The sequence below is a fragment of the Amblyraja radiata genome, chromosome 2 (genome assembly GCF_010909765.2).
Source record: "Amblyraja radiata isolate CabotCenter1 chromosome 2, sAmbRad1.1.pri, whole genome shotgun sequence".
NCBI classification, from domain to species: Eukaryota; Metazoa; Chordata; class Chondrichthyes; order Rajiformes; family Rajidae; genus Amblyraja; species Amblyraja radiata.
This window is the reverse complement of record NC_045957.1, coordinates 147,905,447-147,931,479: the sequence shown is the minus strand read 5'-3', so window position 1 is coordinate 147,931,479 and position 26,033 is coordinate 147,905,447. Positions and strand designations below refer to the sequence as shown.

At 46.1% G+C, this 26,033-nt stretch overlaps 1 protein-coding gene across 2 annotated transcripts in view; it reads right to left on the bottom strand.

Annotated features, from left to right (window-relative positions):
• The window catches only part of LOC116970348 (genetic suppressor element 1-like), a 170,355-nt gene that overhangs the window by 124,016 nt on the left and 20,306 nt on the right, over positions 1–26,033 (bottom strand). For both annotated transcript variants that reach the window (XM_033017021.1, XM_033017016.1), the window contains exon 2: positions 6,593–6,805. In XM_033017021.1, the coding sequence (XP_032872912.1) occupies positions 6,593–6,805 (213 nt within the window). The remainder of the gene's footprint in view (positions 1–6,592; positions 6,806–26,033) is intronic.

Below are 26,033 nucleotides of genomic sequence, written 5' to 3'. Positions count from 1 at the left end.
AGCAGAGGGATCTAGGAGTACGGGTGCATGCAGGGCCGGATTCACGTATAAGCTTGACAAGCTTAAGCCTAGGGCCTCGAAATCTAGGGGGCCTCCGGCCAAGGCAGGACACCTATCATTCAACTCTGGGCGGGCCCCCTCTCTATCTCTCTCTCTCTGTCTGTCACTCTCCGTCTCCGCCCGCCATCCGTATCCGTGTCGCCGGGTCTCTGCTCTCCACTCGCTCCTCATCTGCCGGCACGACAGGCCACCTTGCACATGCGCACAACCACAGTCAGCACATCATCGGCCGGCCGCCCTGCACACGCGCACAACCACGGCAACTGGTCGGCGCTGGGCACTTTCTCCCTCGCTTTGAATTGTGGGAGATTTGGCCGCCATTGCTGTTCGGTCGCTGCCTCGCCACGACCGTTGAAAACCAACGCAGAATCACTCCCTGACCCTGGATCTGGAGTAACTCTTGCTTCTGGTTTCCTGGTCCTCCATAAATATTCTAAATGGAATTTAAACTGGAGGTGGTGGAGGGCTGAACAATAACAGCCTATTGCATTTTATCAGTTTATTTATTGTGTATATATATATAGACACACTGAACTTTTATCTCCTGTTCTGTATTATGTTTACATGTTCTGTTGTGCTGCAGCAAGCATGAATGTCATTGTCATATCTGGGACACATGACAATGAAACTCTCTTCACTCTTCACTTGGACTTAAGCAAAAAAGGATCTTGGGGAAAAAAGAGCTACCTTAAATGTAGTTGCATCTGGTTGGGTAACTATGGTAGGGTGAAGACTATTCGATGCTTTAATTGTGTGGGGGAACTCCATGGAGCAGCCAGCAACTCTGGATAGAAGAAATTGGGTGACGTTTCGGGTAGAGACCCTTCTTTAGACTCCCTCTGGTTTTAGTGTTTTTAGATTAATTTAAAGATACAGCGTGGAAACAGGCCCTTCGGCCCACCACGCTGACCACCGATCACCCGTACACTAGTTCTATCCCACACATTAGCGACGCAAGTCAAGAGTTCTACTGCAGGTTCGATAGACAGAAACATAACACCCTCCTCCCCAATCACCACTTCATACCCACTTACAGCCTGACACCAGTCTGCAAAGACTGGGCCCTCATCCACTACCCACCCCCTCCTTGCTGCCCAACATCAATCTGGCCACTTCTCCATCACTAACAATAGCAATTGAGGAGGTGCAGAAGCTATTCAGGAGACAGAAAAGCCTGAAATCTCCAGGACCGGACAATGTTTACCCCTCTACCCTCAAGCTCTGTGCCGAACAACTGGCACCAGTCTACACAGACAGGCACGGAAATAGCTATCAAAATATGGATGCGCACACTCACACACACACATGCGAGGCTTCGGAGGCTCAATCCAACGCTAAATGCAGCTCAACTCTGCCTGTCTCACCGGGTTAACTTACAGCCCTGCCTGTACTGACGGGACACCAGCGCCGCTTCTCCGCGCTGGCCATATTTCCCGCAGGTCCAGGCAGTGCTGTAGGTTAACCTGGCGGGACAGGCAGAGTTGAGCTGAGTTTAGCGCTGCTTCTCTGCACTGGCTGTGGGCCTGGGGGCACAGCTCCCGTCTGACTCCCGACCTCTCTGGCCACCCCCGGGAGTGGGGGGGGGCACTCGGGTGGGGACGGGACAGCGCCGGAGTCGGGATCGATCCTGGCTGCGGATGAGGCGCAGGTCTGTGCCGTGAGTGTTTTGGCACGTCTCCCTCCTCCAATCACCGCGCTCTATCCTCAGTCCCACCCCCCTTACTCCTCCCTCCTCCAATGATCTCGTTGAATCATCATGTCCCGCCCCCATTGCCTGCTGACCGACGTCTCTCTCATCCAATCGGCGCCCTCGATCAGCAGTCCCACCCCCACTGTCTCGCAGAAAGCGGCGATTTCACCGGGTTTTAAAATCGGGATTACAAAAACTTGGGGGGATGTCCCCCACCTCTCAAAACAGAGGGGGGACCTGCCCCCCCCAGGATTTCCTCCCCTGTACACAGACATTTTCAATCAGTTCATGCAAACTTACACTGTCCCTGCCTGCTTCAAAGTCTCCACTATTGTTCCTGTACCCAAAAATGACCACAGGCCTGTTGCACTGACCTCAGTAATCATGAAGACCCTTGAAAGACTTGTGCTGGCCCACCTGAGAAATATCACAAACCCCCTGCTGGACAACCCCCTGCAGTTTGCATACCGGGTCAATAGATCAGTGGATGACGCAGTCAACCTAGGCCTGCACTTCATCCTCCAGCACCTAGACCGTCAGGGGACCTTTGCAAGGATTTTGTTTGTGGATTTTAGCAACACTCCAAACTTCCTGAGTTGACTGTGCCTGAACCCCTCTGTTTGTGGATCACCAACTTCCTGACAGACAGGAAGCAGCATGTGAGGCTGGGAAAGCACATCTCGGACCCGCTGACCCTCAGCATAGGAGCACCGCAAGGCTGCGTACTCTCCCCTCTCCTTTACTCTCTCTACACCAACGACTGCACCTCCACAGACTCCTCTATCAAGCTTATCAAGTTTGCGGACGACATAACCCTGATTGGACTGATCCAGGATGGGGAGGAATCTGCCTACAGAAAGGAAGTGACACAGCTGGCGCCCTGGTGCCATCGCAAAAACCTGGAGCTCATCATCTCTGACCCCTCTCACCCTGGCCACAAACTCTTTGAAGCACTTCCCTCTGGAAGGCGACTCCGGACTGTCAAAGCCGCTACAACCAGACATAAAACCAGACAAAAATGTCCCTTAAAACACATTTGTTCAACATGCTTCCATCAGAACGTGTCTCCATCAGAGTTTTATCCACATTCCTCTGCATTGAGTACCTTATTATGTATTTTCCTATGAAGGCATTATATCAATCCAGGTTGCTGCCCTTGCAAAGTTGATTTAGCACCATTAACAATTCTACCTCTGACCGTTCTTTCAAAGATTATATCCATTTCTTGGCAGTTGCAAAGTTCTTTACAATTCGTACAGAATGTGATTTTCATTCTTGTTTCATGCAGTAGGCATGCAGGTGCAGCAGGCAGTGAAGAAAGCAAATGGTATGTTATCATACCATTTGTATGATGGTATGTTATCATATGGTATGGTATCATACCAACAAAGTGGAGGACTTAAGGGCAAGACTGCTTTATCAAAGGGAGCTGAGGGAATGCTCTGTGTTCTGTTTCACAGAGACATGGCTCACCCCCAGCTCCCCAGACTCAGCGGTCCAGCCTGAAGGGTTCTCCATCCACCGCATGGACCGTACCCTGGCTTCTGGGAAAGGGAGAGGAGGGGGCGTCTGCCTCATGGTCAACTCTGCGTGGTGTTCCGACGTGGCAGTCCTGTCCAACTCCTGTTCTCCACACCTCGAACATCTGGCGGTGAAGTGCCGTCCCTTCTACCTCCCGAGAGAATTCACCTCCGTTATCCTGACCGCGGTCTACATCCCACCCCAGGCAGACGTCCGTCTGGCACTGGAGGAGCTGCAGGCCGTGGTCAACAAACACCAGACGTCTTACCCCGAGGCATTTACCACCATTGCTGGGGACTTCAATAAGGCGAACCTCAAGAAATCACTCCCCAACTTCCACCAACATGTCTCCTGCTGCACCAGAGGACCTAACACCCTCGACCACTGCTACACCACCATCAAGAATGCCTATCGTTCTATCCCTCGCCCTCACTTCGGTAAGTCCGACCATACCGCGGTGCTGCTTCTTCCTGCCTACAGGCAGCAATTAAAGAGCGCACCCCCAGAAGTGAGGACAGCACAGAGCTGGTCGGGGGGGGCAGAAGAACAACTCCAGGACTGTTTGGAGTCTGTAGACTGGGCAATGTTCAAGGACTCGGCAACGGACTTGAACGAATACGCCACAGTCGTTACAGACTTCATAAAGAAATGTGTGGAGGACTGCATCCCTACAAAAACCTTCCGAGTGTTTCCCAATCAGAAACCTTGGATGAACTTTGAGATCCGCACTCTCCTGAAGTCCAGACACAGGGCATTCACTTCCAACGATACAGTGGCCTACATGAAGACCAGATACGACCTTGGTAAGGCCATCAAAAAGGCCAAAAGGGACTTCTGCTCCAAACTGGAGGACGAGACAGATGTTCGGCAGCTGTGGCAGGGTCTGAATGCAATCACCTCCTACAAGGCAAAACCAGGAGGCAGCTCGAATGCCGGTGTAACATCACTCCCTGACGAGCTCAATGCGTTTTACGCACGCTTTGACAGGGAGAATACTGATGTGCCTTCCCGATCCCCCATTCGCTGTGATGGCATTTCAGTCTCAGTCACAGAGGCCGATGTCAGGAAATCCTTCAGAGGGGTGAACCCCCGAAAAGCACCTGGACCTGATGGTATACCCGGCCGTGTTCTAAAAACCTGTGCGGACGAACTGGCGGGAGTTTTTACGGACATTTTCAACCTCTCACTTCTGAGGTCTGAGGTCCCCACCTGCTTTAAAAGGGCATCAATTATACCGGTGCCCAAGAAGAGTAAGGTGACGTGCCTCAATGACTATCGACCAGTAGCACTAACGCCGGTGGTGATGAAGTGCTTTGAGAGGTTGATCATGGAGCAAATCAACTCCTACATCGACAAAAACCTGGACCCACTGCAGTTCGCATACCGCCACAACAGATCAACGGTGGATGCGATCTCGCTGGCCCTCCACTCCGCACTGGACCACTTGGACAACAAAAACTCATATGTCAGGCTGTTATTCATTGATTACAGCTCGGCATTTAACACAATCATCCCCTCCAAACTGGTTACCAAACTCGCAGAACTGGGTCTCTGCGCATCCCTCTGCAACTGGATCCTCGACTTCCTCGTCCACAGACCACAGTCTGCTCGTATTGGTGGAAATGTGTCAGCCTCAATAACAATCAGCACGGGTGCACCTCAAGGCTGCGTGCTCAGCCCCCTGCTGTACTCACTCTATACCCATGACTGCGTAGCGAACCACAGTGCGAACTCCATCATCAAGTTCGCTGACGACACCACTATTGTGGGGCGTATCACTGATGGGGATGAGTCAGAGTACAGAAGAGAGATCGAGCAACTGTCCATATGGTGCCAGCGCAATAACCTGGCCCTCAACACCAGCAAAACCAAGGAACTGATTGTGGACTTTGGAAGGAGTAGGAGGGGGACCCACAGCCCCATTTATATCAACGGGTCGATGGTTGAAAGGGTCAAGAACTTCAAATTCCTGGGGGTGCACATCTCTGAAGATCTTTCCTGGTCCGAGAACACTAACGCAATTATCAAAAAAGCTCATCAGCGCCTCTACTTCCTGAGAAGATTACGGAGAGTCGGATTGTCCAGGAAGACTCTCTCTAACTTCTACAGGTGCACAGTCGAGAGCATGCTGACCGGTTGCATCGTGGCTTGGTTCGGAAATTTGAGCGCCCTGGAGAGGAAAAGACTACAAAAAGTCGTAAACACTGCCCAGTCCATCATCGGCTCTGACCTTCCTTCCATCGAGGGGATTTATCGCAGTCGCTGCCTCAAAAAGGCTGGCAGTATCATCAAAGACCCTCACCATCCTGGCCACACACTCATCTCCCTGCTACCTTCAGGTAGAAGGTACAGGAGCCTGAAGACTGCAACAACCAGGTTCAGGAATAGCTACTTCCCCTCAGCCGTCAGGCTATTAAACCTGGCTCGGACAAAACTCTGATTATTAGCAACCACTTTCTGTTATTTGCACTACCAGTTTATTTATTCATGTGTGTATATATTTATATCATGGTATATGGACACATTTATCTGTTTTGTAGTAAATGCCTACTATTTTCTGTGTGCTTAAGCAAAGCAAGAATTTCATTGTCCTATACAGGGACACATGACAATAAACTCACTTGAACTTGAACTTGAACTCATTCATAGCAAAAGGATTTGAGTATAAGAGCAGGGAGGTTCTACTGCAGTTGTACAGGGTCTTGGTGAGACCACACCTGGAGTATTGCGTGCAGTTTTGGTCTCCTAATCTGAGGAAAGGCATTCTTGCCATAGAGGGAGTACAGAGAAGGTTCACCAGACTGATTCCTGGCATGGCAGGACTTTCATATGAAGAAAGACTGGATAGACTCGGCTTGTACACGCTAGAATTTAGAAGATTGAGGGGGGATCTTATAGAAATTTACAAAATTCTTAAGGGGCTGGACAGGCTAGATGCAGGAAGATTATTCCCGATGTTGCGGAAGTCCAGAACTAGGGGTCACAGTTTAAGGATAAGGGGGAAATCTTTTAGGACCGAGATGAGAAAATCATTTTTTACACAGAGAGTGGTGAATCTGTGGAATTCTCTGCCACAGAAGGTAGTTGAGGCCAGTTCATTGGCTATATTTAAGAGGGAGTTAGATGTGGCCCTTGTGGCTAAAGGGATCAGGGGGTATGGAGAGAAGGCAGGTACAGGATACTGAGTTGGATGATCAGCCATGATCATATTGAAGGGCCGAATGGCCTACTCCTGCACCTATTTTCTATGTTTCTATGTTTCTAGTAGCTGCAGGACCTCTGGATTTAAAAGTGTGTAAAGTTTGAAAGATGGCTACTTACTGTTGACTGTAGCTCTTGGTTCTTCTGCTTGCTTGGCCAGTTTTCGAAGGGCTGCAGCAAAGCCGGCTGTATGACCTCCTCGGGTGTTTGGACTCCCATGTGTTACAACTGGTCCATTCAGTGAGGATGGAATTAAGGGATTGACAGTAGCTGTGGTCCTCTGTGTTGCTGAGATCATACTGAGGGCAGATGACTTTGGCTCATGGCTCATTCCTGCAAGTAAAGATAATTGCAACATAACGTTCTTGTTTTGGGTCCTAAAATTCATCACTGAAACCCACTCCAATACACTTGATCAAAACTTAATTTTTATTTTTCTCATGTATTACAGCGCTCACGGGGTTTATAATCCTACAATGTATAGCGCAACCTTCCAGGATTACCACTTGCAGTTATGCTATCGGAATTTAAAAGAGTCTCTTAAATTCACAACTGGGATATGAAAAGTGTTTCATTGTCAGCATTCATATCTTTGAAAGTGTTTCAGTTGCTCTCTCATCAGAACTCTCTCTCAGAACCAGGGGCCACAGTTTGAGAATAACGAGTAAGCCATTTAGAACGGAGACGAGGAAACACTTTTTCTCACAGAGAGTTGTGAGTCTGTGGAATTCTCTGCCTCAGAGGATGGTGGAGGCAGCTTCTCTGGATGCTTTCAAAAGAGAGCTAGATAGGGCTCTTAAAAATAGCGGAGTCAGGGGATATGGGGAGAAGGCAGGAACGGGGTACTGATTTGGGATGATCAGCCATGATCACATTGAATGGCGGTGCTGGCTCGAAGGGTCGAATGGCCTACTCCTGTACCTATTGTCTATTGCCTATCAAGCTCCTTATTTCCAGCAGCAGTATAGCGGGTTGTAAAGTTATTAATAGATAATATAATAAACAAACAAAAAAAGGTTCAAAATATAATTAAAAAACCCAATATAATGCAAAAACAAAACAAAGCCCAATGTCCCTGGTGCAACCCAGGCAGCTGACAGTTTGTAGTTTTGTTTGAGTTTGTAGTGTTCAATAGCCCGACGGTTGCAGGCATGAAACTATTCCCTCTTTTATAGCAGTTTCATGCCTGTCACATTTAAGCAGATTCAAGAAATCATCCGAGCGTTTGCAGAGCTGAAACAGCTGATTCGTAGACCAAGAACATGCTTTTCATGTCTCAATTCTTTAATCATCTATAGGTTTACAGACACGATCAACAGTCAGTCACACGAGGGCTGAAGCTGCAATAATCCAAGCGCATTCCGAGACTTGTTGAACCTGATACCAACATTTATTTCTCGTAGAAATGAAGAGCTTTCTCCAGGTTCTTTCAATTTTGGATACACAACAGGGTTAAAAGTTGTTTCGCTTTCATTGTTTGTTATTTTTGAATGAAAATAGAAAGTAAATTAGCAAAGTACGGTAATTTCCCAAAAGCAGCAGAGGGTAGGTTTACACCTGCATCAGATAACTAGCTTATGAAGTCAAAGAAAATCTGCAGATGCCAGAAATTTGGAAAAAAAAACTTAAAAATTGCTGCAAGCACTCAGCAGTCTGGCAGCATCTTTGGAAAAGGGAAGGGTCATGGGCCTGTCCCACTTAGGTGACTTTGTAGGCGACTGCAGGAGACTCTACGGGTTGCCACATGGTCGCCACATGATCGCGGATGGTTGCCGGGGAGTCGCCTTCATGGTCGTGAGGAGTTCCCGCATTCTGGGAACTAGTCGCGGCCTCATTATAGTCGCCGCAAATTTTTCAACATGTTGAAAAATTAGCGGCGACCAGAATGAAGCCGCCATGGAGAGTAGCGAGAATTCTCGAGCTGTAGGTGGGTCACCAGGAGGTCCTAGTGGGTTGCCAGGAGGTCGAAGGTTCTCGTAGGTTCTCGTAGGTTGTAGCCGGTGCTGACCGGTGAATTTTAATGGCTCATTGGGGAAAAAAAAACGTAAGCAGTAGTTTTCAGAATCAAGGATAACCGACCGGTAATGTTAATGTCCGCCGAGCTTCACAGCCGTGTATCTCTGGCTTCTTAAAATTGTCTCCACTCCTTCTCCTCCCCTCTTTTAAAGGACTTACTGTACACTGTGCTGTAGCCGTCTTAATTACAGCGCCAACCTTCCTGTTCATCGCGGTGTGTGTCTGTATCACCTTGGCTTTGCACCGTGTGAATTTCACTCCGACAGCGCTCCCCCCGCTTGCCCTGTCCCTCGCCTGGTGAAGGAAGCAATGTGTGTGTGTGTGTGTGTTGCACTCTGACAGTCCCTGTTACAGTTGCTGGTTTTTCAGGCAACGACAGTCCCCTGAAAAATCGCCTAAGTGAGACAGGCACATCAATGTCAGGGTAATGGAACAGGGTGACGGGGGAAATGTCTATGGTGTGGTTGGCAGGTAGGAGGGGAAGGGAAGGGGGTAGGGTGCATTACTTGTCATTTCTCCCACCACACCCGTGAGCCTGTTCATTTCTGCTTCTCCTTACGCATATCTCCCAACCCTCCTATCTCCGTGTCTCCCATTTCACTTATATCCCCCTCTTTCCCTTCTCACCCATATCCCCCCCCCTCTGGCTTTAGCTTTAACACCTCCTCGTCTTTCCTTATGACACCCTTTTCCACCTGTAACCTCTGTCACCATCTTCACCCACAACCCACTTGTACTCACTTATCACTTTCCAAGCTTTGCCCTACCCCTACCTCTCTTTTCCAGCTTACGTCCCCCTTTTCCATCAGTCTGAAGTTCCTCCTGCACTTCGTGTTTTACACATGTCTGATATAACGTTGGTTTATCCACAGAAACTAAACTATCCAATCCATTGGCGAAATAGATGAAAGAGTGACAAAGTTACTTTCAACCGGCCAACTGTGCATCATTAACAGTGGAATAGATTTGCTGGTTCTGGGAAGGATTATAGGCAACATTTATTACAAACTCATGGACCATAGATCTGTTAAAGTTGCTATTGGTCATTCCAATCACAAACATGAAAATAAAATAGTAAGATTAAACGAGAACTTACCAGTTTGAAGTTTGATCTGTATTTTATGAGGAGTTACGATGAGGGATTACGTGAAGAACCCGCTCAGTGCGCAGGCGCGGCATACTTCCAAGCAGCGGTGTGGAATCACAGATAGACACAGTTATTTTGAAGTAAACATAGTAAAGATAAGGAGACATCAATTTATTAGTTTGATCCATATAATGAGGGTGGGAGCGGAGGGCACATAATCCCTCATCGTAACTCCTCATAAAATACAGATCAAACTTCAAACTGGTAAGTTCTCGTTTAATCTTACTATTTTACTTCGGAGTCACGTGAGTGACTACGTGAAGATTTCAAAGCTCTGTGATTTCAAACCGTGTAACAGTTTCATTTCACTCACTGCCGAAGTTCTTGAGGGAGGAAGTGTTATCGTAATGAACCAATGAGTCTATTTGTAGAAAAACACAATGGTATTTTTTAAACAATAACAACAAAGAATTAAGTTGCTCCCCTGGGCTTAAATTAAATATTTGCAGTTCGTAAATCTTTACTGCAAATAAACCAGGTTTTGCCAACGGCTTATTATAAAATTTCTGAACGGTCTTTTCCCTTCCCACCATCCTGCTGTAGCCAGGATGTGGTGTATAGGCATGTCCATTCTTTAGCCGTCGACATGGATGCTGCCCTGGTGGAATAAAATGTGTACATGTTAGTGTTTATCCCAGCAGTTTCTAGCACCTGCTTGAGCCATCTCGCAATGGTTTGGCTCGTACCCCACCATAAGGTTTTTGTGACTGACCCACAAGGCTTTTCATCTCCCTCGAATATTCTGGTTGTGTCTATGTAGGATAGTAGGTAGGTCATGGCACATAACCGTGGTTCTGGTGGGTAAGCCACGACTGGATTAGGTGTTCCTGGTCTGCTCTGTTTGACCAGTCGCTGGATAACGACAGATCTGGTCTGGAGCTGTGATCATGTTGTCCAGTCGCAATAGGTGTAGTGACTGGACCCTCTGAGCGGATACAAGTGCCATCAACCTAAGCGTCTTTAGTGTAGCTTGCTCGAGGCCGGGGGATCTGGCTGGTGGCCATTCCCTGAGATATGTCAGGACCACACTGATATCCCAAATATGGGTATACCTGGGCTTAGGGCTTGATATTGTAAATGCCCTTCATCAGTTTTACCACCAGTGGATGGGATCCCATCGCCTGTTGTCCTGCCGCTGGTTTGAGATAAGCAGAAAGAGCACTCTGCGCTGTGTTGATGGCACTGTAGCTGATCCCTACATCGTGGTGTAGATGGGCAGGAACTCCAGTATGTTGGTGGCTGTAGCTGTTGCGTATGTTGTCCATGTTTCCAGGCAGTACTTCTCCCTTTTTTGATGCTGGTTAAGTACTGCCTCTTGGTGGATGTTCGAAGGGATGCCGACATGGTGGTGATGGTTTGTTTGGACAATCCCAGTTCCAGGTAAGGTCTGTTCAAACTTGCAACCCAGGCGTTTAATTTTCTCATGGCATGGGTGTTTAGCAAACCTGGTAGGTAAGTAGCTGATAGCCAAATATGTCTTTCGACATACCATTGCCAAATCATGTTGACCAATTTGTCGCATGATAATGATTTTATGCCACCCATATGGTTAATATAAGCCATCACCGTAGTATTTATCAATTTGTAACCGAACATGCAAGTGCTGCATATTAGATACATATGCTTTTAAACCATAAAAGGCGCCCAACATCTCTAGATAGTTATCCCAGATAGCCCTCTAGATAGATCAGTCTGAAGAAGGGTTTCGGCCCGAAACGTCGCCTATTTCCTTCGCTCCATAGATGCTGCTGCACCCGCTGAGTTTCCCCAGCAATTTTGTGTACCTTCTAGATAGTTAATGCCCAGTGTAAGTAGTAATGATGACTCTAGTTTAGTCCATCTACCACTTGTGCTGGATATGGAGTTAGTCGCTCCCCAGCCTTGAGCACTGGCATCTGTTTGAATAACTAAAGTAGGGTTAGTGATAAAGATAGGGCTGAAACTATGCCAAACGTTTTTTGCCCACCACTGTAGCTCTGATATTGCTTCAGTGGGTAAGTTCATGACACGATCATAGTGACCTGTATGTCGTTTTATTGCCCGTACCTTTGCTCTCTGTAAATTTTTTGATAGTGCAAAGGTCCGAATTGTGTAGCCGGAAATGCTGCTACCATTTCCCCAATTACTCTTGCTACTTGTCGAATAGTTGGTCGCTCGTTGACCATTAATTTGTTGCATGATTGTGCTAATTCAACCATTTTTGCCTTTGGCAAGGTAACAGTCATATGGACTGAGTTAATTGTGAAGCCCAGGTAGTCCATGATAGTGGATGGCTTCAACTTAGATTTATCTGGATGTAGGACGAACCCCAGAGTTTTGAGGAGCTGTTTTGTAGCTGATACTGCTGCCACAGCCAATTCCATCGTTTTCCCTACTATGAGAATATCCTCCAGATATGCCATGACAATATGTTTTTGTTTTCTTAGTATTGCCATGGCTGGGTTCAATATTTTGGTGAATAATCTTGGGCTGAAGTTCGCCCATAGGGCAATGCTTTGTACCATCCAGATAAATTTTAGGTATCTGCGATGATCCTTGTATATGGGTACTAGATAGTAAGCATCTTTAAGATAAATGCTTGCCATGAAGTGTCCTTTGGAATTCAGTTGTTTGGCAGTAACATATGTCTCCATTTTGAAATGTATATACTTAACAAATTTGTTTAGTGATGTTAAGTCAATGATGACGCGACAGACACCATCTTTTTTGGTTTTAGTGAATATATTCGATACAATTTCCAAAGGTTCATGTTTGGTTTTTTCGATGACCCCCTTTGTGATAAGTCTCACCAGTTCAGCTTGTCCCTCACGTTTCTCTTTGACGGAGGGAGAAATACCCTTTGGGGCCATTGTTGAACTGGCGGCGTTTTTTCTGACATAAATTGTATTTTATATCCTGTAATGTTGTTGAGTATATACTTGTCACTCGTGACCATACCCCATGCTTCTTTAAACAAGTGTAATCTCCCCCCTGTTAATAAAGTACCCTTATTCTCTATATGCTGGTAGGGACCAGACCCACCTACCTCCATGGTTATTGGCGATTCTGTTTCTTCATTTTCCTGAAGATTTTGTTCTGACGTGCTGGCGATGTTGGGGGGAGGCGCATTTTCCAGAGGGTCCGCTGCGGGCCCTGATCTGAAAGATCTTTGGGGATAATGTGCGGACCCCAAGCGTTCACCAGTCCCATATTGCGGACGTCGACTGGTGGATGCCGTGGGGTGCTGCCACTTGGGTATCGGAGGTCTTGGTTTGCTCGTCCCGGGGCCTGCCCTCATTAGGCCGAAGGTTTTTGATGCTTCCTGCATCTCCTTCAGTTTTTATTGAAATCTTTCCCAAATAGCAGCGCGTCCGTCTCCGCAGCTGGGGCTTTACACAAGCCAGCAAATTTGGGATTGAGGGCAGGTCTTATGTTTCCCTCCGGAGATTGTTGATCTCAAATTGTGTGGTACACATTAATGCCAGCACATCCTGCTGGCAGGTATCCATCTCCGTGGTCTCCACGGAACGAGCAAAGGCTGTGATGGCTGACGTCAGGAGCCTTAGGATCCGCTATAGCTTGAGTTCTTGGGTCTGGATGTGTGACCCACATGCCCCCAGATTTAGCTGTTGACACTTTTTACTTTGAGGGCCTCACCGTTTTCTGGTGCTGTGTTGTTTCAGCACCTCAGCGAGCACCTTTTCCAGTAATGGTTGATGCTGGCCGCCATTCTTGGTTCCAGCGGTGCTCCAGCCCGTGGGGTTGCTACAAGCGGTCCATCACACCCAACAGCTCTTCATGTTCCTGCACCCCTGGCATACTCCCGAATTCGTCCGCCTGCCCCTGTTCCAGACCAGCCCAGCCCTGGTCACCAATGCTAGCCTCCAGTAATGAGGGAGCAGAGGGCAGTGCATGAAGCACTGTGGAGGGGGTGCCTGACCTCCCTCCGCGAGAGCGCACTTTCTGCGCATCTCGCTGGAGCTGCTCCAATTGCTTGAGTCGAGCGGGGGACAGGTTCTTCTGGAGCTTTTGCCTTGTAGATGCGAGAGCGCCCCTCAAGCAGCGCGTCTCGCAGGCATCTGCTCCGTGAGCCGCTCCAGCGGCTCAGGCGGCTCTCTCTCCCCCCGTGCGGGTGGAGAGACGTCCCGTCCGACATCGGGAACACCTGTCGGAATGCCTCTCGAGTGGCTATGCGTCCAGCCCGCTGCTTCAGGTACTAGCGGGCTGGCCTCGGCACGGTGTCGGGGAATTACGGAACACCGGGTAATGCTCCTACCGCCTGTTGCTGCCCCCCTCCCCAACGGGAAAACGGGGGACAGTTTTATCCAGAGCCTTTTTCTCTGCCTGTAAAAAACACAAGCAGAAAAAGGCTCACCTGTAAAAGAAAACCCGACCTCAGGGTACTCACCTGACGGTCCGGTTCATGCTGTAACGGGACAGCCTAACTCCCGTGGCAGCCGCTGTTGCACTGCTGGCGTAATGCTGCGCCTGCGCACTGAGCGGGTTCTTCACGTAGTCACTCACGTGACTCCGAAGTAAAATTAAAACCTGCAGATGCTAGAAATATGACCTGACCTGCTGAGTTTTTTCTCCCATATTCTGTTTTTATTTCAATTACGTAATTAGAAGGTATTGCTTTAGATAGCCTGATCTACAGATGTAGCATTTGTATGCTCTCACCTTTTGAGCTTAATGACATGTAAGCCACCGGTTTTCACGGTAAAGTGCATTTTATTTGAAGCATTGCTCATACTTTTAATTCAATGCATCCATTTTCACCATTTGAAGGATTCATATCTCCAAGCAGTGAGGAAATCATCAATAATTCACTCAAGCAAAGTAACACTTAACAGCCAGTGGCAATTTGCAGGGGTGTCAGAATTTATTTGTAGGATCCACTTAACGTTGTACCAGGAGACAGGCACACAGAATGCAAAGCATGGATGGAAGAGTAACATCATTTACTTGTGCCTGAAATGCCTATGAGTTTCCAGATACATACATAATAACTGGTTACATTAAGCTATTCCTCAAGTGTTCATACATTAAGGGCGGTTCTACAACAATCTTTCCGGACAAAAAGCACAATACAGCGCCCTCCATAATGTTTGGGACAAAGACCCATCATTTATTTATTTGCCTCTGTACTCCACAATTTGAGATTTGTAATAGAAAAAAATCACATGTGGTTATTATTAAATGATATTTTTAAAATTTTGGTTTCACCATGTAGAAATTACAGAAATACATAGTCCTCCCATTTCAGGGAACCATAATGTTTGGGACACATGGCTTCACAGGTGTTTGTAATTGCTCAGGTGTGTTTAATTGCCTCCTTAATGCAGGGATAAGAGAGCTCTCAGCTCCTACCAGTCTTTCCATCGCCTTTGGAAACCTTTATTGCTGTTTATCAATATGAGGACCAAAGTTGTGCCAATGAAAGTCAAAGAAGCCATTATGAGACTGAGAAACAAGAATAAAACTGTTAAGAGACATCAGCCAAATCTAAAAGCCCTGTCCCACTGTACGAGTTCATTCAAGAGCTCTCCCGAGTTTAAAAAAAAAAGAAACTCGTGGAAGCACATAGAATGTACGTAGCGGGTACATCGGAGCTCGGGGACGTCTCTTAGCAACTCGTAACGCTAACGTCAGGTACTCGGGAAACGCGGTAAGCTCGGGAAGATTTTTCAACATGTTGAAAAATGTCCACGAGAGCCTTGAGCGGCCATTACCGTAAATCTCTGAGTTCGAATCAGGGCCAACTTGGGAGAACTCTTGAATGAACTCGTACAATGGGACAGAGCTTTTAGGCTTACCAAAATCAACTGTTTGGAACATCATTAAGAAGAAAGAGAGCACTGGTGAGCTTACTAATCGCAAAGGGACAGGCAGGCCAAAGAAGACCTCCACAGCTGGTGACAAATGAATTCACTCTATAATAAAGAAAATCCCCAAACACCTGTCCGACAGATCAGAAACACTCTTCAGGAGTCAGGTGTGGATTTGTCAATGACCACTGTCCGCAGAAGACTTCATGAACAGAAAGACAGAGGCTGAACTGCAAGATGCAAACCACTGGTTAGCCACAAAAATAGGATGGCCAGGTTACAGTTTGCCAAGTAATTAAAAGAGCGACCGCAGTTCTGGAAAAAGGTCTTGTGGACAAAAGAGACAAAGATGAACTTAACTGCAAGAGCAAAGTATGGAGGAGAGAAGGAACTGCCCAATATCCAAAGCATACCACCTCATCTGTGAAACACGGTGGTGGGGGTGTTATGGTCTGGGCATGTATGACTGCTGAAGGTACTGACTCATTTATCTTCATTGATGATACAACTGCTGATGGTAGTAGCATAATGAATTCTGAAGTGTATAGACACATCCTATCTGCTCTAGTTCAAACAAATGCCTCAAAACTCATTGGCAGGTGGGTCATTCTACAGCAAGACAATTATCCCAAACATACTCTTAAAGCAACAAAAGAGTTTATCAAAGCTAAAAAATTGTCAAATCTTGAGTGGCCAAGTCAAGAACCTGATCTGAATCCAATTGAGCATGTCTTTTATATGCTGAAGAGAAAACTGAAGGGGACCAGCCTCCAAAACAAGCATAAGCTAAAGATGGCTGCAATACAGGCCTGGCAGAGCATCACCAGAGAAGACACCCAGCAACTGGTGATGTCCATGAATCGCAGACTTCAAGCAGTCATTGCAGGCACAGGATATGCAAAAAAAACCTAAACATGACATAGAAACATAGAAACATAGAAATTAGGTGCAGGAGTAGGCCATTCGGCCCTTCGAGCCTGCACCGCCATTCAATATGATCATGGCTGATCATCCAACTCAGTATCCCGTACCTGCCTTCTCTCCATACCCTCTGATCCCCTTAGCCACAAGGGCCACATCTAACTCCCTCTTAAATATAGCCAATGAACTGGCCTCGACTACCCTCTGTGGCAGGGAGTTCCAGAGATTCACCACTCTCTGTGTGAAAAAGGTTCTTCTCATCTCGGTTTTAAAGGATTTCCCCCTTATCCTTAAGCTGTGACCCCTTGTCCTGGACTTCCCCAACATCGGGAGCAATCTTCTTGCATCTAGCCTGTCCAACCACTTAAGAATTTTGTAAGTTTCTATAAGATCCCCTCTCAATCTCCTAAATTCTAGAGAGTATAAACCAAGTCTATCCAGTCTTTCTTCATAAGACAGTCCTGACATCCCAGGAATCAGTCTGGTGAACCTTCTCTGCACTCCCTCTATGGCAATAATGTCCTTCCTCAGATTTGGAGACCAAAACTGTACGCAATACTCCAGGTGTGGTCTCACCAAGACCCTGTACAACTGCAGTAGAACCTCCCTGCTCCTATACTCAAATCCTTTTGCTATGAAAGCTAACATACCATTCGCTTTCTTCACTGCCTGCTGCACCTGCATGCCCACTTTCAATGACTGGTGTACCATGACACCCAGGTCTCGCTGCATCTCCCCTTTTCCTAGTCGGCCACCATTTAGATAATAGTCTGCTTTCCTGTTTTTGCCACCAAAATGGATAACCTCACATTTATCCACATTATACTGCATCTGCCAAACATTTGCCCACTCACCCAGCCTATCCAAGTCACCTTGCAGTCTCCTAGCATCCTCCTCACAGCTAACACTGCCCCCCAGCTTAGTGTCATCCGCAAACTTGGAGATATTGCCTTCAATTCCCTCATCCAAATGACTACTCTCATTTACATGACATTGCTCTCTCTCTCTCTCTCTCTCTCTCTCTCTCTCTCTCTCTCTCTCTCCTCTCTCTCTCTCTCTTCTCTCTCTCTCTCTCTCTCTCTCTCCCTCTCTACTCTCTCTCTCTCTCTACTCTCTCTTCTCTCGTCTCCTCTCTCTATCGTCGTATGTTCACTTCTCCTCTGCTCTCTACACTCTCCTACCCCCCCCTCCTCTCCCTCTCTCCTCTCTCTCTCTCACCCTCTCCTCCCCCCCCCCCCATGGTTGGTCCTTCTGTTTGCCTTTATTTGCTTCAGTTTTATTTGTTTGTGTTATTTATCACATTGTAACTTTTCAAAGATTCAAGCGGGTATCAGACGCTTTCTAAGGGCTTATTCGCCCCGTTCATGGGGCCTTTCATCGCCCGGTGTGGCTTAAAATGAAATTGCTGCGTCGAGGGGATTGAAACCCCCGTCGGCCGAATTTAAGCCGCACCGGGTGATGAAAGGCCCCGCGAACGGGCCGATTAAATCCCCAAGATTCAGGGTGGACGAAGCTGCTGTTGCTGGAGTTCGGAGTCGGTCACCAACTAGGTCAGCTCCCGATGTTACCATCAACAGGGCCCACGGCGGAAGCCTCGCGAGTGTGTGTGTGTGCGTGCCACCAAGAAATTGTGGTCCCCCCATGCTTTGATAGCGATTTCCACCACTGTATTTTTGGAAGAACCCACCCTCCCTTCCTCCCTTCCTTCCTTCCTCCCTTCCTTCCTCCCTTCCTCCCTTCCTTCCTCCCTCCCTTCCTTCCTTCCTTCTTCCTTTCTTTCCCCATCATTGGAGCATGCATTCTTTAAGCAGCAGCACTCTCCAACAGCTGAAAGGAGTTTGTGCATGTGTCCCTTTAAGGGATGATTTCTGAGGTCACGGCTGCAGGATTAAGTGTTGGCAGGTGCAAGACCTTTCAATTGATCCGTGCAATGATTTATGCTGAGGCTGATAAAGCACGACACAGTGAAAACCAACTAACATCCCCATTTAAAAAAAAACCTCATAATTGAAGATATGGTCTTTATGCAAAATTCTAAAACAGCGACAGTTCCCGTGCAATCTGTATGGAGTTTGCATATTCTTCCTGTGATCAAGCAGGTTTCCACCAAGTGAGTAATGTTCAGTTTCATCCCATGTCTTGAAGACACATGGGCTGGACCTTTTTTGACTACCCCATTGCAGGTGGGTTCTTACATTGTGCATATTTCCCTTTAAGGGCAGGAGGAAAGTCAGGGGGTTGTCAATAACCCCCGGTCTCGACCCAAAACGTCACCCATTCCTTCTCTCCAGGGATGCTGCCTGTCCCGCTGAGTTACTCCAGCTTTTTGTGTCTATCTTTGGTTGTTAATACAATTGGTTACAAGGGAATTAATTGAGAATGGGATTGATGAGATTGTTCTCAGAGCTGGCAATGAATCCATAGGTTGATGGATCTCCTTTGATGGATGGAAATAGTAAATAGTGACGGAACTTCTAAGAGTAAATGTGCAACATGGTACTGGTGCTTTGGAAATTTGATTGAAATAAATGAATTAGAACTGTAGATTTCAAACACTTGGCTTGTAACAACATAGATAGGTGCAGGAGTAGGTCAATGAATCCTTCAATGATTCTGTATCGTCCAGGTTCAGGAACAGCTTCTTCCCCACAGCCATCAGGCTATTAAACACAACATCGAATAAGCTCTGAGCTCTGAACTGCAAAAGACTATATTATTATTTGTTATTTGTACTATATTTGTTATTTATTGAACTTTTTTTCCTGTTATGTACAATGTTTGCATGTTCACATATTCTGTTGTGCTGCAGCAAGTAAGAATTTCATTGTCCCATCCGGGACATATGACAATAAAACACTCTTGACTGGAGGAAAGACTATACAATACAATACAATACATTTATTTGTTATTTGGACCCCGTTGAGGTCCAAACGAAATGCCGTTTCTGCAGCCATACATACAAAACAAAAAAGACCCAAGACCCAACACAATTTACACAAACATCCTTCACAGCGCATCTTCTCCTCGCTGTGAAGGAAGGCAAAAAAAACCATATCTCTCCCCTGCACTCCCCTCTCCCCCCCATGTCAGAGTCAAAGACAGAGTCAAAGCCCCCGGCGGGCGATGTTAAATGTCCCGCAGCCATTAAAGCCACGCCGGGTGATGCAAGGCCACGCACCGGGTCTTGGTGTTGGAGCCCCGGCGGGCTCTTGGTGTTGGAGCCCCGGCGGGCTCTTGGTGTTGGAGCCCCGGCGGGCGCTCACAAAGTCCCGCGGCCATTCCAAGCCGCGCTGGGCGGTGATGTAAGGCCCCGCTCCAGGTAATCTTCAACCCCGCAACTCGGGCGGGAGAAGTCGCCGTTGCAGAAGTCCCGAAAAGCGGTCTCCCACCAGGGACCCGCGGGCTCCCGGTGTCACTTTCCACAGACCTGCGGTAGGAGCTTCCGAATCTCCGGGTGTCGGGTCACAGCAGCGCTCCACCACAGCTCCACCCGCTCCGGACTCGGCCAGCTCCATGATGGTGAGTAGATCCGCAGCTCCGCGACTGGAGCCCCAGGTCATTCCTGTTGGAAGCCGCTCCACGTTGCAGCCCCAACGACAACGGAGACCCGACAAAGAAAAGTTCGGGTCTCCCGTGCAGGGGAAAGACCTTAAAGTCCCCCCCCCCCACCCACACCCACATACCCCGACAAAAAAAACCAATAAAAACTATAGAAACAAGACAGAAAACAATAAAAAGACAGACGGACTGCAGAGGCCGCTGCTAACAAGAGTCGCGCCGCCCACCGGACAGCGGCTAGGTGCTGAGAGCTCTCTTATACCTGTATTAAGGAGGCAATTAAACACACCTGAGCAATTACAAACACCTGTGAAGCCATGTGTCCCAAACATTATGGTGCCCTGAAATGGGGGGGGGGGGGGGGGGGGGGGACTATATATATACACAGTTGCAATTCCTTCATGGTGAAACCAAAATGTGTAAAAATACCCTTTAATTAAATCTGACCATGTGCACTTTAACCACATGTGATTTAAAAAAAAATTACAAATCTCAAATTGTGGAGTACTGAGGCAAATAAATAAATGATGGGTCTTTGTTCCAAACATTATGGAGGGTGCTGTATAAATGAGACTGATTTTATACAATAAAGTGTATTAAGAAACAATCCTGCTTTCACTCGATGCAGTTTGCTGAAGCATTATCCTATTTTTATGGGTAAACTTTAGTTATGATGTCCATTTATTATGGTTTCTGGGGACTTTGTAAATAAACTGTTTGCAGAGTAAGTATATTGTAATGGGTTAATTAGTAAATCAGCTTCACCTCCAACTCTATGAGACTATTGATTTTCTGCCCAGCTACTTTTGCTTGCTGCTGCAAAGTGTCGTTCAGTTCAAGCACTGACCCAGAAGTGGGTAGCACTAGCTTTGTGATGACTGGATGAGCACTTTCTAATGAAGTCAATAGAAAGGAGAAACAGACCAGGTGTTCACCAGATGGCTGATATAATACTTAGTTTTTTGCCTATGCTGTGCAGGTCCACCATTGATTTTCCGTCACCCTTGCTCCAGAGCCTTGCCGCAACAATCCGTTTTGCTGGGCCAACAGAGGTCATGGCCTCGCGGGACCGAGGAAATCCCCCCCCCCCCCCTCCCCATAGTTGGCCTCGTAAATCGGCCATGGGAACGGACCTGCCGGCTCCAGCCGGGCAGCAGTTCCAGATCCCCAGGCCACAGGTAGCACATTTGACCTGCCAGTCAGTCGCGGAAGTCCCAATAAAGTCGAGATCAGTTGCCTCACCCGGTTTTGGTGCCACATTTTCATGGCGGACGTCCAAGGGTGGATTTCAAGTGTGCGCTCTCATAATTTTGGCCATATTAAAGGGGGGGGGTGTGCCAGACCATCAGTTGCCGGAAGTGACCTGTAGTTGAACATGTATCCTATATATTTCTCTTTCCCCATCACATCACTTCGCTGTGCATATATTACAGTATCTTGTAATCTATATTACTAAAAGTCTGATCTTGACCAGATGTTCTGTATATTGATTGTAGAAAAAACGCTGCCGCTTACGGCTGTGATTTTTAGCCATCTTACTCAGAGTCCCCCTCCGCTGCGCAGGACAAGAGGTTTTTCCCATCGATGAAAAATAAAAGAGTTATTAGTGTTTAAAAAATGTTGAGATTCTTTCCTGAAGGCCACACCCCTTCCGGAGGGACTATAAAACCCGGAAGTGTTGAGTGCCTCAGTCAGTCTCTGCAAGATGGGGAAGCGAGAGGGTCACGTCTCTCAGTCTGAGCTGTGAATAACACTGAACACATGTCTACTAAACTGTGAGTGGTTTTACTGACCTGTCAGTGCCCTTAATGTGGTTTGAAAATATAGTTTGGAAATGCTAAAGCTGTGTTGCCTTTGGTTTGGAATTGCTAAAGCTGTGGTGCCTTTGGTTTGGAAATGCTAAAGCTGTGGTGCCTTTGGTTTGGAAATGCATAAAGCTGTGTTGCCTAATTAAAGTTGCCTTGCCTAATTAAAGTTGCCTTGCCTAATTAAAGTTGCCTTGCCTAATTAAAGTTGCCTTGCCTAATTAAAGTTGCCTTGCCTTCTATATAATTAAAAGTCTAATCTTGATAATAATAATAATAATAATAATAAATTTTATTACGGACTCAAGGTCCAGACAAGGGGCAACATTACATTAAAAATGCATTGCATATCAAATATCATAAATATATATAAAATCATGGTATATCACATAAAAACATCATAATTTATATTTAACAAAAACCCACAATACTTAAGTTAAAAATCCAGATTAAAAGATGATCAATGTCCTACAACGAGACAACGATACCAGTGTCTCCACAGCTGGGATTCGTAGCGTGTAGTGCTAACCCTTATGTTTGTCAAGGCCAGAATAAGCACATTTTTAGAGTCATTTATCCTGCAAATGAATTTATACATGTGGTGTCTTAGGATAGCTTCTAAAGTACTGACTCCTGCAGCCACAAACATATTACTGGCACTACACCATCTAGGTTGCCTTAGCAGTGTTCTCATGGCATCGTTAAATGCCACCTTTAGTCTCTGCATACTTGTCTTTAAATAGTTCGACCACAGGTGCGCAGTGTAGAGGGGTGTGCAGTATGCTCTAAATAGCGACATCTTCACCACATCTGCACACGCACCAAATTTACGCAAGAGGATATTTGCCTATAAATACAGCATGCGTCGTTGCCTATAAATATCCTCATCATCTGTCATTTGTTCTGTAATAATATGCCCTAGATATTTTATCTTATTACAGACACTAAGATTGTTGTCAGACAATTTAAAAACAGGATATTTTAGGCATTTATTCTCTTTGGTTCTACAGACTATAACAGCACTCTTACTAGCATTATATTTAATGTCATGTTCCACACCATACACGGAACATATAGTAAGGAGCTGCTGGAGACCAGCGCTAGATGGACTAAAGACCACAAGATCATCTGCATACATAATATGGTTCACTAAAATATTACCAATCATGCACCCAGTGTTACAGGCTTTCAATTGTTTAGACAGATCATCAATATATAGATTAAAAAGGACTGGGGACAAAATTCCCCCTGGTCTAACAACATTACTAACCCCAAATGGGGCTGAGACCCTATTGCCCCATTTTATTTGCATAGTCTGGTGGGCATACCAGTAGGCCACAATTCTCACAATGTATTTAGGTACCCCTCTTTGACTCATTTTACCAAACAGCTTTCTGTGATTAACACGGTCAAAGGCTTTGGAAGCATCAATAAAGCACATAAGAATTGAAGAGTTTTTGCCTCTATATTTGTTTACAATCTCCTTTAGGGCATATATGCATAAGTCAGTGCCATGTTTAGCTTTAAAGCCAAACTGGTTATCTGTGGAGTTAACAAACTCATTTATTCTGTCCAGCAGAACTCTTTCTAAGACTTTTGACAATATGCTGGCTAAAGCTATGGGCCTGTAATTATTTAGGCTGCCTACTTTACCAGCTTTGTCCTTAATGACCGGCACTAACAGGACAGACAACATTGAGTCTGGTAACAAGCCATGAATCATAAAGCCAGTAAAACAAAGAGCAAGGAGAGGAGCTATCCTCATACTCGCATACTTAAGATGTTCAGCAGAGATATGATCCAAGCCACTTGCTTTGTTGTTGGACAGCTTGTTCATGGCATGATACACCTCATGTGACATAATTTCCATCGAGTCATTACTCTCAATATTGTCCACCCTATACAAGTCACCTTGGACACAGTTAAATATAGTGCTATAATGTTGTCGCCATAACTCCGCGACATTAGCTGTTCCGGAGATTCCATCTACAGTACATGGTAGAGATGTTTTGCAACTGCTAAGAGCTCTCACTTCCTTCCAAAAATCTGTAGCATTGTTACTTAGCAGCTTCTTAGCCATGGAATCAGCCCTCGTAGCTTGCTCATGATCACTTCCTGTTTGCGCTTTATATTGATTTTAGAAAAAAACGCTACTCGTCCGGCTGTGATTTTTGGCCATCTTACTCAGAGTCCCCCTCCGTTCATCAGGCGCTGAGGATTTTTCCCATCGATGAAAAATAAGAGTTATTAGTGTTTAAAAAATGTTGAGATGCTCTCTCCTGTCAATCACGCCATGAAGGCCACACCCCTTCTGGTGGGAGGGGGGAGGGACTATAAAACCCGGAAGTGTGGGCGTGGCTCAGTCTCTGCAAGATGGAGGAGGGAGAGGTCACGACTTGCTGTCTTTAGTGGCCTTGCACTCTGCTTGAAATGGTATGAAACTGCACTTGAATTTGGTGGCCTTGCACCCTGCTTGAAGTGGTAAGAAACTGCACTTGAATTTGGTGGCCTTGCACCCTGCTTGAAATGGAATTTCAAGGAATAGCCGCGAGTCAACTGCCAGCCCACCATCCGTGAGTGAGTAAGCTGCCAGCACAACAGGCTTGAGTGACTGAGCCACCAGCCCAAGAATCCATTCGGCCCACAATGTCTATATTAACCCTCTGGAAACCAGTCACTTCAGCCCACAACACCCATATTAGCGCTCCAGAAAGCCCCCACTGGCCACCAATATTGGAATTAGCGGAGAGTTGGAATATTGCGTTGTGGGACCAGCCCTCCCATGTGATGCTGGGACCCAACGGGTGCCACTTAGTCTAGCTAGCCCAATTTTCAAAATTCTCTTTGGATTTTTTTCCTTATATCAGGGAAGAAAATATCCTAAAGAATGCGTATGGAAACAGAATATTTAGGTTTACCAAATGGTCATACAGAGAGTTAGGTCATTGTTCTCGGTGGAAGAGTAGGTCAATTTAAAACATAACTAACTCAAGAAACCTGGAATGAAAAACTAATGTCAATAATGGTCCATGGAGATAAGGGATAAATCATTAATGTTCCTCAGAGAGGGAGATCTGCTATCCACACTAGATGTAGTTAATACATAAGTGATGGATGCTTCATTGCCCTCTGAGTTCAGGAACAATTAGGAATGTTTGATAAATGGTGACAACCCAACTATATCTACCCCCAGCAAACAAATGAATAAAAAATAAATCTGTGTTATGTTCTTAACATTAATAGCCTTCCCTCAAAGTCCATCCCTCAAAGTGGCATCCATTTTACAATAACAGCTTAGCATTACAGCAGAGGATGTACTTTTACAGCAGAATGTGGCTGTGTTAAAAACGTTGTATTATGCTGTGGGTAAATTTATATTAACTGAAAATCTCTTGTCAGAAAATGAATTATTTATTTTTGCTGTTTCTTACATTTCATCAGAGTAAGATGGAATAAAGTATTTATAAAAATGCTAATGTAAAAAGAGCACCTTCTGTCCGTTTCGTGCCTCTGGTTCTTGGTGGGGGGTGGGGGGGTCCTGTGGCAGTTCCTGGAGGTTAGGCCACCCCTTGGGTCATCCCCCTCGGCTCTTGAGGGACAGGGAGGATTGTCTGCCCACGGGGTTTCCCGGGTCCTGCTTGCGGGAGTGCTGGTTGATGCGATGATTCTTTACACAACTTCTGAACCTGCCTGGCGTCTGGCCTTTCCCCGACCTCATCCAGGCCACTACGCCTTTTTTAATTTTCAAAAGAAAACCAGTGTGCAGCTCAGCAACCTATTTACAATTATATTTTTGTCCATTTGGGATATTGCTCAATTTGATTATCCTTTAAAGATTAATTTTTCCCTTTAGTCTGACGGAATGTTTTGAATTCTATACCTTGATAACAAATGCTCAGAATTGTAACTGAATCAGTAAGTTCTAAAGTATGATGAAAACTTATAAATGTATTCAGCTACATCCATTTTCAGTTTTCTATCTCACACCAGGACACATTCTTGTATCATGCTTTCAAATTATCTAGCATCCAGTGAGTATCTATTACACTTTAAATATCATCTTTCAACATTTCTTATTTTGTTCCAAATGCAATCAGACAGCAGTTCCAAAATAGTTTTTAAATGCCTCAAAGCAAAAATATTCCACGTCGGAGATTGCTTGCAGTTACTTTTTCGTGGATTTGTCTATTTACATCACTTGTCCACACGGAGTTGTTTAGGTCAAGTTCACAGTTAGACATCATTGTGCTGTTCCTGACCCCAGCCTATGTCTATCTCAGAAATCAGTTAATATATGTGGATCAAAA